A 16,109-nucleotide genomic window follows, 5' to 3' on the forward strand; every position below is an offset into this window, starting at 1 on the left:
AATTTAGTAAAATGTACTCCTTAATTTATGACTTTTGTTGTTATAAAGAGAAAATAAAAATATTTTTTTCATTTTAATTAGATTTAAAGGTTATATTTATGGATTTAGGGTTTTCGAATTTAGTATCTATGATATTAAAGGGTAAGGATTAGAGTTCTAGAATTTTCTAAAAATATATTCTTTCTACGTATGCATAACATTTACTGGGGTATATGTATGCATAAATTAGTATTCGGTTGCTTACTGTTTTGGCCAGCTCAAGAATATTCCGTTTCTTTTACCATGAATTTCCCAGTAAAATACATATATAAAAAATGGGGGTAGGGGTAGGGGTAGGACGACTCTTCAACCCTCCAATGTATAAATTGGTTGTTTTCTGAATTCAACCCCCTCGGCAACCCACATTTCGCATCTCCCTGTGCTAACCGCAGGGGTTGCTCTGAAATTACGATAGCCGATTTTAATTAATACATTAGGGACCCTTCTTCTTGTCTCCTTGTTCGGTGGAGGAAATATCAGGTACATTAATGGCATCCATCTCAAGGGACAAGAAGAAGGCTCCTCACGATGATCAAAATAGCTTGGCCACGCCTCACAAAAGAAAACGATCCGCCGCGCTCAACGTCATCAAGGTGGCTCTTTACATGTTGCGTCTCAAATCAAGCAAATCGAAATTGGTTCAGGCTAATATGGTTCCCAAGGTTTCTTGGAAGAGGCTTCTAGGGTCATTGCGTCCGATGCATATACAAAGCAACCAATCACCGCCCCCTACTATCGAGGCCAAACCTGGGTTCATGCTTGAGCCGAAATTCATACCCGTAAGTCAACGAACAGAGGAAGATATTGCGGCGGCTCCCTGGTCTCCAATGGCTTCGTCCGATTCATCTTTCATGAGCCAGTACGAGTCACCTTTGAATCAAGAGATTCATGTTATGGAACCTAGTGAAGAGGAAAGCTGGTTCGATGATGATGGCGGCGACGAGATGATTGATGCCAAAGCTGAAGAGTTCATCGCTCAGTTTTACCAACAAATAAGGCTTCAAAACTTTATGAATCAATGAAATCCTTCCCCCCCCCCCAAAAAAAAAAAAGAATATATATATATATTGGTCAATAACGTATTGACGGCATTCGATTTGCATGCATGCACGTTGGGTTATTGGGGTTATGTTTTATTATTTAATTTTTGGTATTGGTTGCAAAGGGAAACAACACAGGCACAAGGTGTTTAGATTGTAGTAAAAAAAGGGAGGGCTACCGTGTCTCGTGATTTAAGTTTCAGTATCGAAGCGGGATGAGATAATTTTTCATAGATGGTAGGACGTTTTCGATTCAATTGGTGCACGATATCAGTAACATCATTCAGCTTACAAATTTATTATATTGCTTTGGTCCAGGTTTTCCGATTGTGAGATCACATTGTCTGAAATTTCATTTTTTTTTCGTATTCACATTGTAAAAGCGTCTGATATTATGATAATGCTAACTACTAGCACAAGAAAAAATCTTCTTTTTTTATCATTATTTTTCATGTTGTTAATTTCTTAACACTCTAGTTCACAGGATTGTACTTGAACTAAAATCATGAAATTATGGCTGGTCCAGGGCCGAGTAAATCGGGCTAAATTAAACCAAGAGACTGATGTCGCTTTTACTTGTAGGAAGAAAATGCAGCGGCATCCAAAAACAAGGCTTCAGCTGCTTTACGCCCTTATTTCTTTTAATATGATCATCATCTTTTGTCGTTTATTGTTTGACAAAACACCTTCACTACAAATCATTAATTGGAAATTTGGAATAATGAAGTATACAACAATCTGGTATTTAGACATGGACAGAAATTTAATAAACACAAAGTATACCCACAATTCCTCTCACCCCAAAAATGTCAAAACCATCAATTACGTCAAGAACTTGCAACTGCACCGCACTTTCACCTGTAACCAAAACAATTGAGTTCAAATTTCAGTGGTCATTTGTGAAATTGTGAGTAAACTTGTTCGCCTTTTGTGAGTGATTTAACGTAAAAGAGATTGTGAGAGAGTTTTTTGAAAATATAGATTTGAGGATGAATGTTGTTGGTAAAAAATCTTTCCAGTTACTTCCAATTTCGATATTGAGTAAATTAATTTATTTTTAAAAAAAATTTAGAGTAATTTAATTCATGTTATTTCGAATTTGAGCAACTAAGGATAGTGAATTACAATATTAATGTTTTTCATCAATGGATGGTGAAAAAATTTATTTAGTTGAAAGTCAAGAACCGACAAGTCTTGCTAGTCTAGAAACACAAATTAGTTAGAGTGTATAAATACAAGTCAAGAATACTTTTAACATTACATAAACACATATCCAAGTATCAAAGACGAGAAAAACTTCAAATTCTTTATTTCTCACTTTTCTCTTGTATATAGTCACAAAGTTCTAATTGTAAAATCTTTTATCACTCTAATTTCATTTTTTGTAGAACTTAGCTTTGTAAAGACATACCTTCTTAAAGGTTTCTTTGTTTATTTCATCTTTATCACCAATTGTAAATGGGGAAGAAGTTTGGTTGAACCATAAAAATAAAGAAGGATTTAAGTTTAGCTGTAAAAATTAGAGGGAAAAGGTTTTATTTAAGAGTTAAGAAAAAAATAAATTTATAAATGTTATATTCTCCTTGAAATGTATCAATTCTTATAGAGTATTGAAAAAATCTTGATTGAGATATTACTAAAATAGCGGAATTAAACAATTGGGACCGAATCATTATAAAATCAATTATGTAAGTCCTCCAATTTCTTCTTTAATCCAAAGTGGGTTGGAAACAAATACTAAATTAATTTGTGAATAAACGTACTAATCAACCCCTTTTATTTTAAAACAAATTAAAAATAAAACAGTTCCTAGAGTAAAATTTATTATGAATCTTAAAATGATTGCAAATCAACTTATTTAACACATCATTTAGAATAAACAATAAAATTAATTAACAAAAGTTTTATTTGATTCAATTGAATAAAATTTAAATTGACTTATAAGTCTATGTATGAACGATTACTTTAAACACATTGTTTAAAAATAAAATGTTAAAGAGAACTCAGAGAAATTGGCAAAAGATCAAGATTCCAAACTTTAAAGGTTTGAATTTGAGTCTCATCATTTATAATTACAATATGTGGGTCTCTTTTCCAACATATTTTATGCCTTAAAAGATAGCTAGATCATTATTATGAGCGACATAAAAGAATGTATATACAGACACTAATTATTGTTATTGTGTATTTTTTTAAAATTTTATAATAATTTAAAAACTCAGAGATGGGATTTTTTTTAAAATGAATTACAATGTAACTAGTTGAGACATGGCATGACATAATAATTAAGAAGAAAACATAAAAACTAAAAGAATTTTATTAATATTACTAACGAAAGAAAATAACGAGTAAAAAGAAATCTTAAAATTTTACAGCAAAGGTGAATTTAATTTATGCAATTGAAGCTTCTGAAGTTATTGGGATAAACATTGATGGGTCATATAGATTCATTAACACGTGCTCAGTTACATTATACATGGCTGGTTAACATGATTTTTTTAATCATGTGCATAGTGGGGCCGTAAGAGCTAAGCCCACATCTTTTTCAATTAGGTCCCCAGAGATATTGAATTGATCCAACTCCAATTCACTTCTGCTTCTGTCACCACCATCCTGTTTGTTGACCCAGATTTCTGGTATCACATCCCCCAAATTCTTGACTTCCTCTATTGCATAATCTGCTTCCTTTCCCTCACCACTCTTCCCAACCTTAGACCACACAATAATATTAGATTCATTTATTTTAAATGGGTAGTTTTTTTTTTTATTTAAAAAATTGGAAATTACCAAACAAGTCCAGAGGCCCAAAGTCTTTCCAGCGGATATATTCTGAACATTGTCGTCTAGAAATAGCTGTACCAAAAAAAGAGAGCATCTAGATAATTTAATTGTAATAAAAAAATAGGTGAAATTGAAAAAGAGAAAAAGGAATATTACGGTGCGTGGGGGATCTACACGTGCGACGTGAAGAGCAATTTTGATGGCATCCGTCGACGGCTTGAGAACGACACACTTCGATTCTGACAAATTAGGATTCAGTGTCTCGAAACATATGGTTTGGTCGAAACAGTCTTCTATTCCTAACCTTTTCATTACCTTAACCGCATGAACTCTGTCCGAATTCGTAAATATCTGTTTCACCAAATTTGAAAGCTCTTTAGATTACTGTTTCATATGTTGTTAATGATTTGTAACTTACAATTTTCCTTTGGGTGATGCTACGTAACAGAGAACATAGCTGAGGGTCTGGCTTGATCACATCGTATGACAATCTCCCATGGACAAAACTAGCAACACATGAAAGGTAAAAACTTAATCTTGATCATCAAATGAATTCTAGATTAATACAGGAAATGGATGTTGGATAAGGTGTTTCTTACTCGTGGTAATCATCGGCATCGATGTCATACCCTAACGCCTGCTAAAACAAGTCAAACCAACTTCAAATTATTCCCATTTTTAAGGATTAAATCTGGAATCATTAAAGTTATGTTTAATTACTCGCAATCCGGCGAGGGTGCTGCCGTAAGTTTTGAAGAGTTCGACTCTGAGATTTGAAGCTTTCGTCACCGACATTCCACATTTCTCAATTAGAAAATCTACAGAAATGTCAAAAACGAAAATGAATTTCAATTGTTCAAATGTTTATTTATTATTATTATCTTTTCCATGTTGGTGCAAATAAGTACAAAGAATTGGAAAACTTTATGAAATGGCAGTGACTAACCATCGATGTTTTTCTTGATACCCTGAGCTATTCCAGTGCTTGAAGGGTAAAGGGTATCATCCAAATCTTTAAGAACAGAAGCGAAATCCAGGGACCAAAAATCAGAAACAAAAAAGATAGAAAACGAAGGGGAAAAAACCCATTAAATTAAGAAAGAAACTTACCAAACAAAAGGCAATTGAAAGGAGAATCCATATGATCAAACTTTTGAAAGGAAGAAGATTAAAAAGCAGAAAGTCAAAAGGATGGGGCTCCCAAGGAAGGAGCTTATAGAGAAAAGGAAAAGCTGTGAAATTAATAAATTATTGGTAATAATATAAATGAATACTAAGATAAGAAGCAACTAGAAGTTGCTGAGTTGGAGCACAAATCTTGTTTAAGTTAGGGATATTATTTTTTTTTTGTCTCCATAAGTATTTCAACTTGAAAGTTTAATGATGTGAAATTTTAATATTATATTATTATTTAAAAATTTAAAAATTATATAAATTTTCAAGTAATAGTATAGTATAATATCATAGTTTCACTTCAGTGTTTTTATAACTCGATTGGTGGTTGAATATATTAGACCACCAATTCTCGATTCAATCAATTCGATTGGTTTAATTTTTGAATAAAAAATAATTAAATAAAAAATTAAACTTTTATAAAAATCAAAAAAGCAAAAAATTAAATTAGTTCACCTTATTCAACTATCGATTTTTGTATCGACAATTTTCTAGTCAATTGGTTCAACCCTTTTGTTCGAACCATTATATCGATTAATTCTTAGTTCATATGATTTGGTCATATTCCAATAACAATGATCACATCATTAAATCTTAACAAAATAAGTTTATGAACCAAAATAATCTAGTTGCGAAGTTCAAGGACCAAAGTGGACTAAAAAAGTACAAGTACCAAAAAAAGACTTAGTTGCCAATTTTTGGAGTCAAAAGTTATATTATTGTTATACCTTCTCCACATGTCCCTCCATGTATCATCAACAAGCAAACCACAAGTTAACGTGTCTACACCGAGCAAACTTTTAATTGGGTGAGCTTGGTGAATTTTAAATCACAGTAAACCAATAAACCTTCATCATGACTACCTTCGCTAAACGCACCAAGAATTTCAAGCTTATTAATTATCTAGTTGTCCTCAAAAGTCATATATTAAAATGTCACATTGCCAGTCATTAAAAGGAACAATGTATAATTTCACTGTCAGTAAAATTCAAGACACGTGAACTCTTTTATCCCCTATATATAAGCTTACCACAACATTTGAAAAGGAAAATAATACTAACAACATATAAAATGCTCAACATATAAATAAAATTTAATCTAATAAAAATTTACCCAAACCTTGAACTAGTTATCATACATAATTCGCAAATAAATCTAGTTTGTGAATTTATTAGTTAGAACTAAATTTTTTTACTTTTTCAAAAAAAAAAAGTTAAGCGCCTAGTTTTTTTTCCCCCTCAATTGGGTATTTTAACCGTCAAAATGTTTCATAAAAGCCCTTTAACTGTTAACTTTAATAATTGTCCGTTAAAGTTAACTGTCCTTAAATTTTTTCAATTAAAGCCAACACGACGTGACATGTGATAAAAAAATGATAAAATAAAAGTTATACAAATTATTAAATTTTAATAAAAATATTAAAAATTATAAAAATCATAAAAAATTATAAAATATATGGAAATATAGAAAAAATTATAAAATTTTATAAAGTTGTAAGAAAATTATAAAAATGTAAAGCAATATAAAGTTCATAAAAAATATAAAAATTATCGTACCAAAAGAAGCATTTTATAATTTTTCTATAATTTTTATTGATTTTTATTTTTTGTCGTTTTTCGCCACATGTCATGTTGTGCTGTGACATGTGATAACTTTAACTGGAAAAAACTGGGGTCGTTAACTTTAATGGTCATCGGTTAAAGTTAATGGTTAAAGGATCTTTTTGATGCATTTTATAAATTTTTTTCTAATTTTTAATTTTTTAATTTAATAATTTTTATAACTTTTATTGATTTTTATAACTTTTATAATTTTTTTGCCAGATGTCAAGCCATGATTGTGACACGGGGTGGCTTTAGATAAAAAAATTAAGGGTAGTTAAATTAACTTTAATGGTCAACTGTTAAAGTTAACAGTCAAAATAACTTTTTTGATACATTTTGAAAATTCAAATATCCAATTGAGTGAAAAAAAAGAGCAAAAACTTAATTACTTTTTTTTTAAAATTTTGAAGGCTTTTACACCCTTAGACCAATTTAATCTAATATGTAATCAGTAAATAAATCTAGTTTGTGTATCTATTGGTTAGAATGAAAACTTTTTACTTTTTAATGCAAATTAATAAATTAAATTATTTTTTGAAAAAATGCTCATAAGAATTCATATAGTTAAAATTTAAATGCTTTTAAGGTTATTTATTTTTAAAAGAAATAATAAAAAGCTTCATCTTTATTATAAAAGAAAAAAGTAAGGAGGGTGAGTTATTAGAGCTCCTCAAACTATTATAACCAATTTATTAAATATATATATATATTTGCATCAATTGTGAATTGCATAAATCAAAATTGAAATTTCGTCATGTCAAAATTCACTTCTTAATTTTAGTTTCTAGATTCCCTTTTATTTTAATTTTTATGGAACTTATGTACTCATCACTATGTACAAATTATATTTTTAAATTAAAAGACCCATCAAATTCTCATATATGGTTGAAGACGCAATATTTAAGATTCTAGGGTTATTTTCTTTATATATATATAATCATAAATGTTTTGGTTTGTTTCTGCTATCAGCACAATTCCGTTTAAGTTAGAAGTGGTGCTCAAAATTTATCATTTTGTAAAATATTTTATCTAATTTTACAATTAAAAATTGGTATTTGTATATAGACATAAAGTATATGTGACATGCTAGGTGTAAATTTTTTGTTATTACGTCAACCACGCCAGTTCTTAACAATATAAATAAATGAAAATTTAAAAAAAATGATCAATTTACCCTTTAATTAGACTATTTTTTTTTAATAGAGGAGGTAAAATGTAATTTGACCCTAGTATAGGGCCTCTTCCATGATACTTTTACCCACCCACCTCTGTTTGTCTTGTAGAAGTAGAACAACATTTGAATTAGTGATATATCTGCTTTTGTTTTAACGGATATATGTGTTAATGGAGTGGTGCCCACTGCAAAGGTGATGAACCAAAACAAGCGTGCAGATGGTGCTATGGGTCTTGGATGCCTGATTGATTGCTGCAAATGCTTCCCCCCTTCCATTGTCATTTTCTCTCTTGTAATGCTTGTCTCCATGCTATCCCACATAACATTCTCTATGTCTGGTATCTACAGAGCATAATTGTTCTACAATTTAATTAGTATTAATATAATCCCCCAACGTTTTACTTTCTTTTTTCACGTACAAATTCAACATCATAACATCTATTCCACAAGAGAGAAGTTGTTGAGAATCAACCTAGTTAAGCAACGAATAAGTAAAGATAGCGAAAGAAATTGAGAAATTGAACACACAAATTTAACGTGGTAAAACCCCTTCAAAGAGGATAAAAAACCACGGGTAAAGATAATTTTACTATAATGACAAAAGAACGAAGAGTACAAAATATGAAGATAAAACTAAACCCCGAAAACCCAAAAACAAAGAACCCCAAAACGTAAACACAAAATTCTCTAAATGTGTTATGAGTTCTAATATCTAATGGGTGTATTTTCTAATGTTGTAAAAGAGCCTATTTATACGCTAAATTCATAGGTCAAATGATAATAAAATAATCTAGACTAATCAGAGTTTGATTGAAACAAATAAACAGAGTTTAACTAGAAGATTATTTCTCAAATTTGACTGAAATATGAGTCATACTTAACAATCTCCACCTTGACTCATATTTCCACAACGCCATCTTGAACTATGTAGGGAATTAACTAAATTGAATCTGTGCTTAGAAACAGGAAGACTTCTAGCCTTTGACTTGTACACTGCCAAATCAAAACTAACACGGGTCTAATTTTCACGAACACAGTGCCCTAACTTTTCCAAACCTACATCCAAAAGAGAACACCTCTTCAGTGAAACAGTCATACCTTTTTCCCTATTATGACCAAGTTGTCTCCGCTCCAAATGAGTTGACTTCAACTCCGCAACGGACGAAGGACGTCTGATTTCACCGGTCACTGTAGAACTTTCCAGAACATAAAGACTGCCGGTTCTTTTACCTTTTAACAAAATGAGAGCTTCATAAAATACTTTAATGCCGCTTAACTCGATGTTGATTTTGCATCCTTTCAAATCTAAAATATTCAAGGAGATGAGATTCTTTCGTAAATCAGGTACACACCTGACATCTAAGAGTGTTCTAATCATCCCATCGTGTATCTTAATTTTAACAGTACCAATACCAATTACCTTACTAGATGAATCGTTTCTCATGCGCACAACTCCACCTTCAATCGAACTGTATGTGGAGAATCATTCTCTATTGGGACACATGTGAAAGGACATCCTGAATCTAGGCTCCACTCGGACATAAGCTTGGAGCTATTGCTCGTTGACACTAACAAGAAATCATCACCGTTTTCATCGGCCAAATTAGCACCAGCTACATCTTCCTCGTTACTCTCAGTAGCTCTTTTATTTTACATTTTATAACAATCTGCTTTGACGTGGCCTAACTTTTTTACAATAGCAACACATTTTGTCTCGCTTCTTTGATGCTACCAAAGTGGAAGCTTGCCTATCTACCTTGCTATCCAAACCAAACTCATTGTCGAGTTTGTCTCTATTCAACAAATGATCATTCACATATTCAAACAAAAGTTTTTCTCTACCAATCAAAGTTTCCCTGAAATATTTATATGAAGGGGGTAAAGAGCACAATAATAGCATAGCCTGATCTTCATCATCAATTTGAACCTCAACATTTTTTAAATCATTTAAAAGAGTAATGAATTGACTTATGTGATCTCTAATAAGCTCACCTTCGTTCATGCGAAACGTAAATAAATGTTGTTTCAACACTAAACGGTTAGCTAGAGGCTTAGTCACATAAAAAGTTTCTAACATTTTTTACAAGGCGGATTAGGTTTTCTCCATCAATACCTCTTGCAATACTGTATTCGTGAGGCACAACTGGATTGTAGATAAGACCTTTTCATCAAGCTCTTCCCATTTTGTTTGATTTAAATTCTCAGGCTTGTTCCCGATAACAACCTTTTTCAGGCCGGTTTGAACTAGAATTGCCATCATTCAAACTTGCCACAGATTGAAATTTGTGACACATCGAACTTCTTAATTTCAAATCTTATTGCTGTCATCTCTGAACTGGCTGATCTATGAAAAATAAACTCGCCCTGATACCACTTATTGAGAATCAACCTGGTTAAGCAACGAACAACTAAAAATAGCGAAAGAAATTAAGAAATTGAACACACAAATTTAACGTGAAAAAATTCCTTCAAAGAGGATAAAGAACTACGGATAAAGATAATTTTACTATAATGGCAAAAGAACGAATTGTATAAAAGATGGAGATAAAAATTAAACCCCAAAAACCCAAAAGCAAAGAACCCCAAAACGTAAAAACAAAATTCTCTAAATGTGTTATGATATCTAATCTATAATGGATGTATTTTCTAATATTGTAAAAGAGCTTATTTATAGGCTAAAGTATTTTCTAGGTGAAATAATAATAAAATAATCTATACTAATCAGAGTTTAATTAAAACAAATAAACAGAATTTAACTAGAATTTTTTTTTTAATTTTTACTATGCATAGGAGTCATACTTAAACAGAAGGCATTATAATGTTTGAACATTAGGAAGGATCAAACAGCGGGAGATGTTTTCACCACCAAATTTAAACAGAACGAGAAGAAAATACAAAAGCTGAAAGAGAAGATTATTTGAACTCCATGTTCATGGTACATATTTATATGTGGACTGGAAAGGGTTATCTAACAACCAGAATAAGAGAGTTTAAGGTGCAGATCAATGCCTATCTCAGCCTTTGGTAATTTGGTAGGAACTTCAGAAGAGCCTAGGGCGGCTGCTGTTCTAAAATGCAATGGTTTCCCTATGAAAATTCGAGTAGGGTATGGAGGATTCGTAGGAAGCAGCTGTGGACATGATGGACAATAACCAGCCAGTTGCGGCAGGAATTTAGCAACACCGTTGGTAGTGAACCCTCTAGGAAACCTAGGCGCCATCGACCTTACAACATGAAAGCTTAAAACAGGCGTAGCAGCTGTGAAACTGGGCTTGCCTAGCTTTTTGGCATTCTCTCTTGTATGCATTTTGATGCCCCCTAGTGCTTGAGAATTGCCAAATACTCGGTGACAAAATGGACAAACAAATTTCCTGCTTTCTCCAAAATCATCAGATTTGTCTAAAACTTCCTCTTGATGATCAGTAAGTGAAAAACCAAATAGCTTAAGTGATGATTGTTTATCTGATGTCATATCAGCTGAAGATAAACTTGTTGCAACTGAGCTCTCTGCCATTAAAAAGATGGAATGAGAGTCTGATTATGTGTATGATTATTTAAGTAAAATGTCCTATATTTATAGCTGAGGTTGGTTTGGTGTCAACATTTAGTGCAGGGTTGACAGGCAGTGGGCTATACCTGAAAAATGAGAGTATATATGATTGTTGGGCGGAATTTTTGCGCTAGGGGTAATAATTTCTAACTCAAAGATTAAAGCAATGATGTAAAAAAGAAATAGCCTTGTAGGTACAATTTTTGTTAGTCAAGGTCGTAGCTATCTTGATGACATAATAGTGACAATACAAGTTCGAATAATAGAAAGCACACTTGTTGAGAGAGTGTTTCACCTTTGACTCGATAAAGATTACTCGATAAAGATTAATCTCAAGAGGACATCATGAGTTTTTTCTTAAAAAAGCTGTAACTAGAGAGCAGTAAAAACTTTCATAGTCAGACACAGTATATAGAAGAGAGCAGATCCTAAGGAGGATCCATGATGGTGAAACAATTGAAGAAAAGAGCCTGAGAAAGACGGGGGATTAGGCTCATTACCTATAGGCATGATGTTAGATTAAGGTTGTCCCTCTTACCTCCTCTATATGCCAAATCTCCTACACGCGCCTTCCTTGTTGGCCTGCATAATCATTCTATTATCAACACAGACACACACACACATATATATAATTCATACGTTTCTTAACAAACACGCTTAAACAACTACATAATAAGTAGTAAACATTATTTTGAAAGTTTAACAACCTTTCAAGTATCTCAAAATATAGTTTAATTTTGTCACAATCCAAGCAAATTCACTGAGCATTGGTTCCATAAGTCTCTCAAAGTGTTAATACATTCATGTGCGGTTCTAAAAATATGAACTCACATCACAGTATATAAATAAGTGTAATCTCTAAAATGAATACTAGGTGACTGGTGGAGCTTAAAGAAAACAATTTCTAGACAACCCTGTCCAACGAGGTGATTGGATAGAGACAATTTTGTCATTCAATCTTATCTAATTTCTTTCTTTTTAATTGCATGGTTAAAAAAAATTCAAGTAATTATGCCACACAATTACATTCGTCAACATTTTGTATTCATTACAGTGCACAGAAATAGTTACGTTTATCATTGAATTTTTTTATTTTTCCATCATGCTAAAGCTCATATTCGTTATATTAAGCAACCGTAGATAACCTTGTAGCTAGAGCAATATTAGCAGCACTAACAGCTAGCACGATGAGAAAACTTCAGCTAATTAAATAAAGTTGACCATTGCACAAGTGTTGGAAAATTTTACCTTCACTAGAAAATCATTAGGCAAACTAGCCTATGCTAGCTAGGCACGGAGAAATGGAGATGGAGGCAAACAAATAGAAATGTTTTTTGTTTAGATGCAACGTCCAGGTTCTAGAGAGCAATCAACGGACCAGTTTCGTGATATAATATAGATTAGACATGGAGCAATTCTTAGTTGGATCTTTTCATAATCTTAGCTTAAAACCTTTTATATATCTATGGTGATGTATACAGCTAAAGCACGCTGCAAATAGGTTAGGTCGCCGTAGCATCAAATGCAGGGAATCTACCCCATTCTCCACTCTTTTCCTAATGGGATAGGTCTTTCTGATTCAACGAATTTGCTGAAACGACGAGCTATATATTAGCTGCTACCACAAAATCAACTATATCTTTGGAGAAAGCTACATATTTTGCTGTATTTGTCAATTATTCCTCCACCCCCTCCCTTTTTCTTTCCTACAAAAAGAAGTGTATATATAGCATGCATTTACATCCTCCACCTACTATTTTCTTTAAGGAAAATTTATGTAATATCTATACACACACAGAGAGAGAATGCAAATTTTGACATTGATGTAACCTTAATGCCTACCCCCTCTTTGCTATTTGTAGGTTTAATTGCAGGTGACATTTACACAATTAATTTTGTTTTAAATGAAATCCTGTTTGATCATTTCTTTCTCCAATATTTGACAAAAAATGAAGGATTTTATATATATATATATATATATATTTAAAATGTGTTATCTGGGATTGGGAAGGGACAAACACAACATGATAGAGTATTAAAAGAAGCAAACACATGTTGTACTTTGGCATACCATAAGTAAAACAAGAGACACGTTTCAAAATAATATTGGCTTAACGACGAGAAAAATTACTTGCCACTAGTGTGCGCATGAACGTGACTCGATTGATAAGCACTTCTCTTTTTTATGAACTTTAAATAAGCAAGCCATTCCCAAGTGTTAATTCAATATATATCTTGAGACGTATCTTTGGCGAATCTAGTTCCCAAATTTTGTTGATTTGCTATGTTCCCAACTGACAGTCCCAAAACAAGTTCCCTGAATCTCTCTATTTATAGTTAATTTCAAGGCCATAGATCAGGACAAGGAATTACAAGTCTTACATCAAGCAGGCACTGCATCCCCAGAAAAGAAAAAGAGCTGAAACACCTCAACTGGCTAGCTTTGCCCTATGACGCATAATGGTGTCATGCCACCCTTCCTATCCGTTATCTGAGTTCAAGTAATGGGGCTAATCGGCCCTACCAGGGAAGGTTATATTTAGGACCGTTCGTTTGAGCTTATTTTCACTTCAATGTCATCTGAAGTTGAGAGTCGCGATTACAGGCTTCTATTAAGGATAATATATAGCTTTGCTTATTATACTCGTACCAGACTGGCTCTGCAGAACAAAGTTGAGCTGCTCGGTTCTAGCTAAATTCATTTGAGCAAAGATTATGTACCCGAAAAAGACGGGAGAGTTTTGCTATGAAAGTTCTGTTGGATTCGGGACATCAAAGAACAGATAAAAGATCCACTTCGAGTTTTTTTGTAGTTTCTTTTGTCTTTTCTTTTCCAACGTTTTCTTTAAATATCGTAAACAGTGTTATTCAAACTACCATATTTTGTATCAAGGCCCTACGTTCTTATCAGTCAAATATAAGTTTTAAAATTGCATAGTTTCGTAAATGATTCTTTTTATTCACTATTAATTAACCATTATGACATCATAGAGTACACATTGAGGTATTTCTTAACTAAAAACTCCCTGATTAAGAAATAACTAACTTAGCATATCACTCTCAACTAACTTTAATATTTTGATACAATAATCATTTATCCATCATGTGATTGAGCTTGATGAAAGACACTGCTTTTATTTCCCAATGAAGACCATCTCTTTTTCATGAATATTGCAGGCTGTCCTCCCACTATATTCATGTTTTTAGTACCCTTCTTAGTGACTTCACCATCATTTTGGCAACCTAAAACTTGTCTATATACAAGTTAAAAAATCTCAGAGCTGGTATTGGACAACGGCATGTTACCTTCACAGATGTGAATAGACTGCTCAGCCACTCAAATGGTAAAAGTAAATTTCTATGTGTGTAAAAGAACAGCATAAATCAAACAGCCATCAATTAGTTTCAGTCACTAGTCCAAAACATTAATCTTGATTTTTTTCCTTTCTACGGAGAGAAGCTGAGTATGGAGGTTTACTTTTTTTCACTTCATGTCGGTTAATCCCTGCACGCCGAAGTAAGGTCTTTTCAGCAACTCGACCCAGTGGATATATACCAATCTCTTATTCAGATTTGATTTGCTGAAATACGACATAACCCTCGGCACTAACACACACATATATGATTTGGAAATAAATTTGAATGAACAACCTGTATTAGGAATGACATAAAATCTGGCATCAACCGAGGACCAAAATTTAATCGGTTGTTACCTTGCCTAATCGTTAAGATTTACTAGTATCGTGTTAGTTTCTTTCACCTAGTGGTTGAAAAGCTATGTTAATTGACTTTGAAGAAGAAAGCTAGAGGCTGCTACTAAATACTGTTTACAAATTTGAGGAAGGATATGTTGGTTAGATAAGACAAGATGGAACATTATTTCCAAGGAAACATCTAAAGATTTCAGAATCCTTTAAGATGGTCCACTGTTAGGGTTAATGAGTTAGGAGTTAGTTAGTTAGCTGGTAAGCTAAGATAGTTGTCAACTGTCAAGTTAGTTAGTGCTAACCCTTCTCTTCCATTTATTAAATACATGTACTCTTGCATTAATGAAGTATGAAGGAATTATGAGTTTCGTTCATTTACTGGTATGATCTTGATATGGTATCAGAGCCAGTGAGTTCTTGGCATAAATGAAACAAGACAAATTCCTCGCTTCTTGGTTACTTTCTACGGTAACTGATGAAATCTTGGTATATCTTACGATGGCCAAGACTAGTTTTGAAGTTTGGATAGTCATTGAACGATGATTTGGTGTAAAGTCTAATGTTAAAATTTCCAGCACGAGTCATGCCCTGTATTTTGTCAAGAAGGCAAATCTCACAGTAAAAGAATACTTGGCCAAGGTGAAAATGTTATGTGATAGCTTGATTGTTGCTGGCAGTCCAATATCTGAGCAATAACAGGTCAGTATAATTTTAGTTGGACTCTCGATGGAATATGAATCTATTCGTGTTCTTGCCTTGGCGACTCAAATATCTATTAACCTTTTAACTGAAATGTTACTTGACTGCGAAACAAGGCAACTAGCTCTTCTGACAGAAATTTCGTTACAAGCAAATTTGGTTTCTTATTACAAGCAAGCCACTGATGAAAATTCAACACACACTGGGACCTCACATACCTACCAGCAGGAGTATAAGCCTGGTCATCGGGGACATGGTCGCGGTTAATCTTGTAGTAGAGGCCGTGTGAGTGGTCGTAGATGGTCTCGTTCTAGGCCCCAATGGCAACTTTGCGGCAAAATT

The 16,109-nt window shown here is 32.9% G+C and overlaps 3 protein-coding genes across 4 annotated transcripts; 1 reads left to right on the forward strand and 2 right to left on the reverse strand.

The window, feature by feature from the left end:
- Nucleotides 1–248: 248 nt before the first annotated feature.
- LOC128295488 (uncharacterized) lies at nucleotides 249–1,650 on the forward strand. The gene has a single exon (XM_053031105.1). The coding sequence runs from the start codon at nucleotides 528–530 to the stop codon at nucleotides 1,059–1,061; it is 534 nt and encodes a 177-aa protein (XP_052887065.1). The 5' UTR covers nucleotides 249–527; the 3' UTR covers nucleotides 1,062–1,650.
- Nucleotides 1,651–3,493: 1,843 nt separating this feature from the next.
- On the reverse strand, nucleotides 3,494–5,116 carry LOC108469302 (uncharacterized). 2 transcript variants are annotated; one of them, XM_017770206.2, is made up of 8 exons: nucleotides 4,971–5,116; nucleotides 4,807–4,872; nucleotides 4,581–4,678; nucleotides 4,460–4,497; nucleotides 4,279–4,366; nucleotides 4,017–4,211; nucleotides 3,867–3,932; nucleotides 3,494–3,788 (listed from the first exon to the last, which is right to left on the reverse strand). In XM_017770206.2, exons 1-8 carry the CDS (start codon nucleotides 4,999–5,001, stop codon nucleotides 3,582–3,584), a joined length of 789 nt encoding a protein of 262 aa, XP_017625695.1. In that variant the 5' UTR covers nucleotides 5,002–5,116; the 3' UTR covers nucleotides 3,494–3,581. The 2 variants fall into 2 exon arrangements, with proteins under 2 accessions (XP_017625695.1, XP_017625688.1); XM_017770199.2 differs by having other exon boundaries at nucleotides 4,460–4,500.
- A 5,663-nt stretch (nucleotides 5,117–10,779) lies between these two features.
- Nucleotides 10,780–11,325, reverse strand: LOC108473613 (uncharacterized). Its single transcript, XM_017775286.1, has one exon. The coding sequence runs from the start codon at nucleotides 11,323–11,325 to the stop codon at nucleotides 10,780–10,782; it is 546 nt and encodes a 181-aa protein (XP_017630775.1).
- Nucleotides 11,326–16,109: the final 4,784 nt, after the last annotated feature.

This window comes from Gossypium arboreum, chromosome 7, assembly GCF_025698485.1.
Source record: "Gossypium arboreum isolate Shixiya-1 chromosome 7, ASM2569848v2, whole genome shotgun sequence".
Lineage (NCBI taxonomy): Eukaryota > Viridiplantae > Streptophyta > Magnoliopsida > Malvales > Malvaceae > Gossypium > Gossypium arboreum.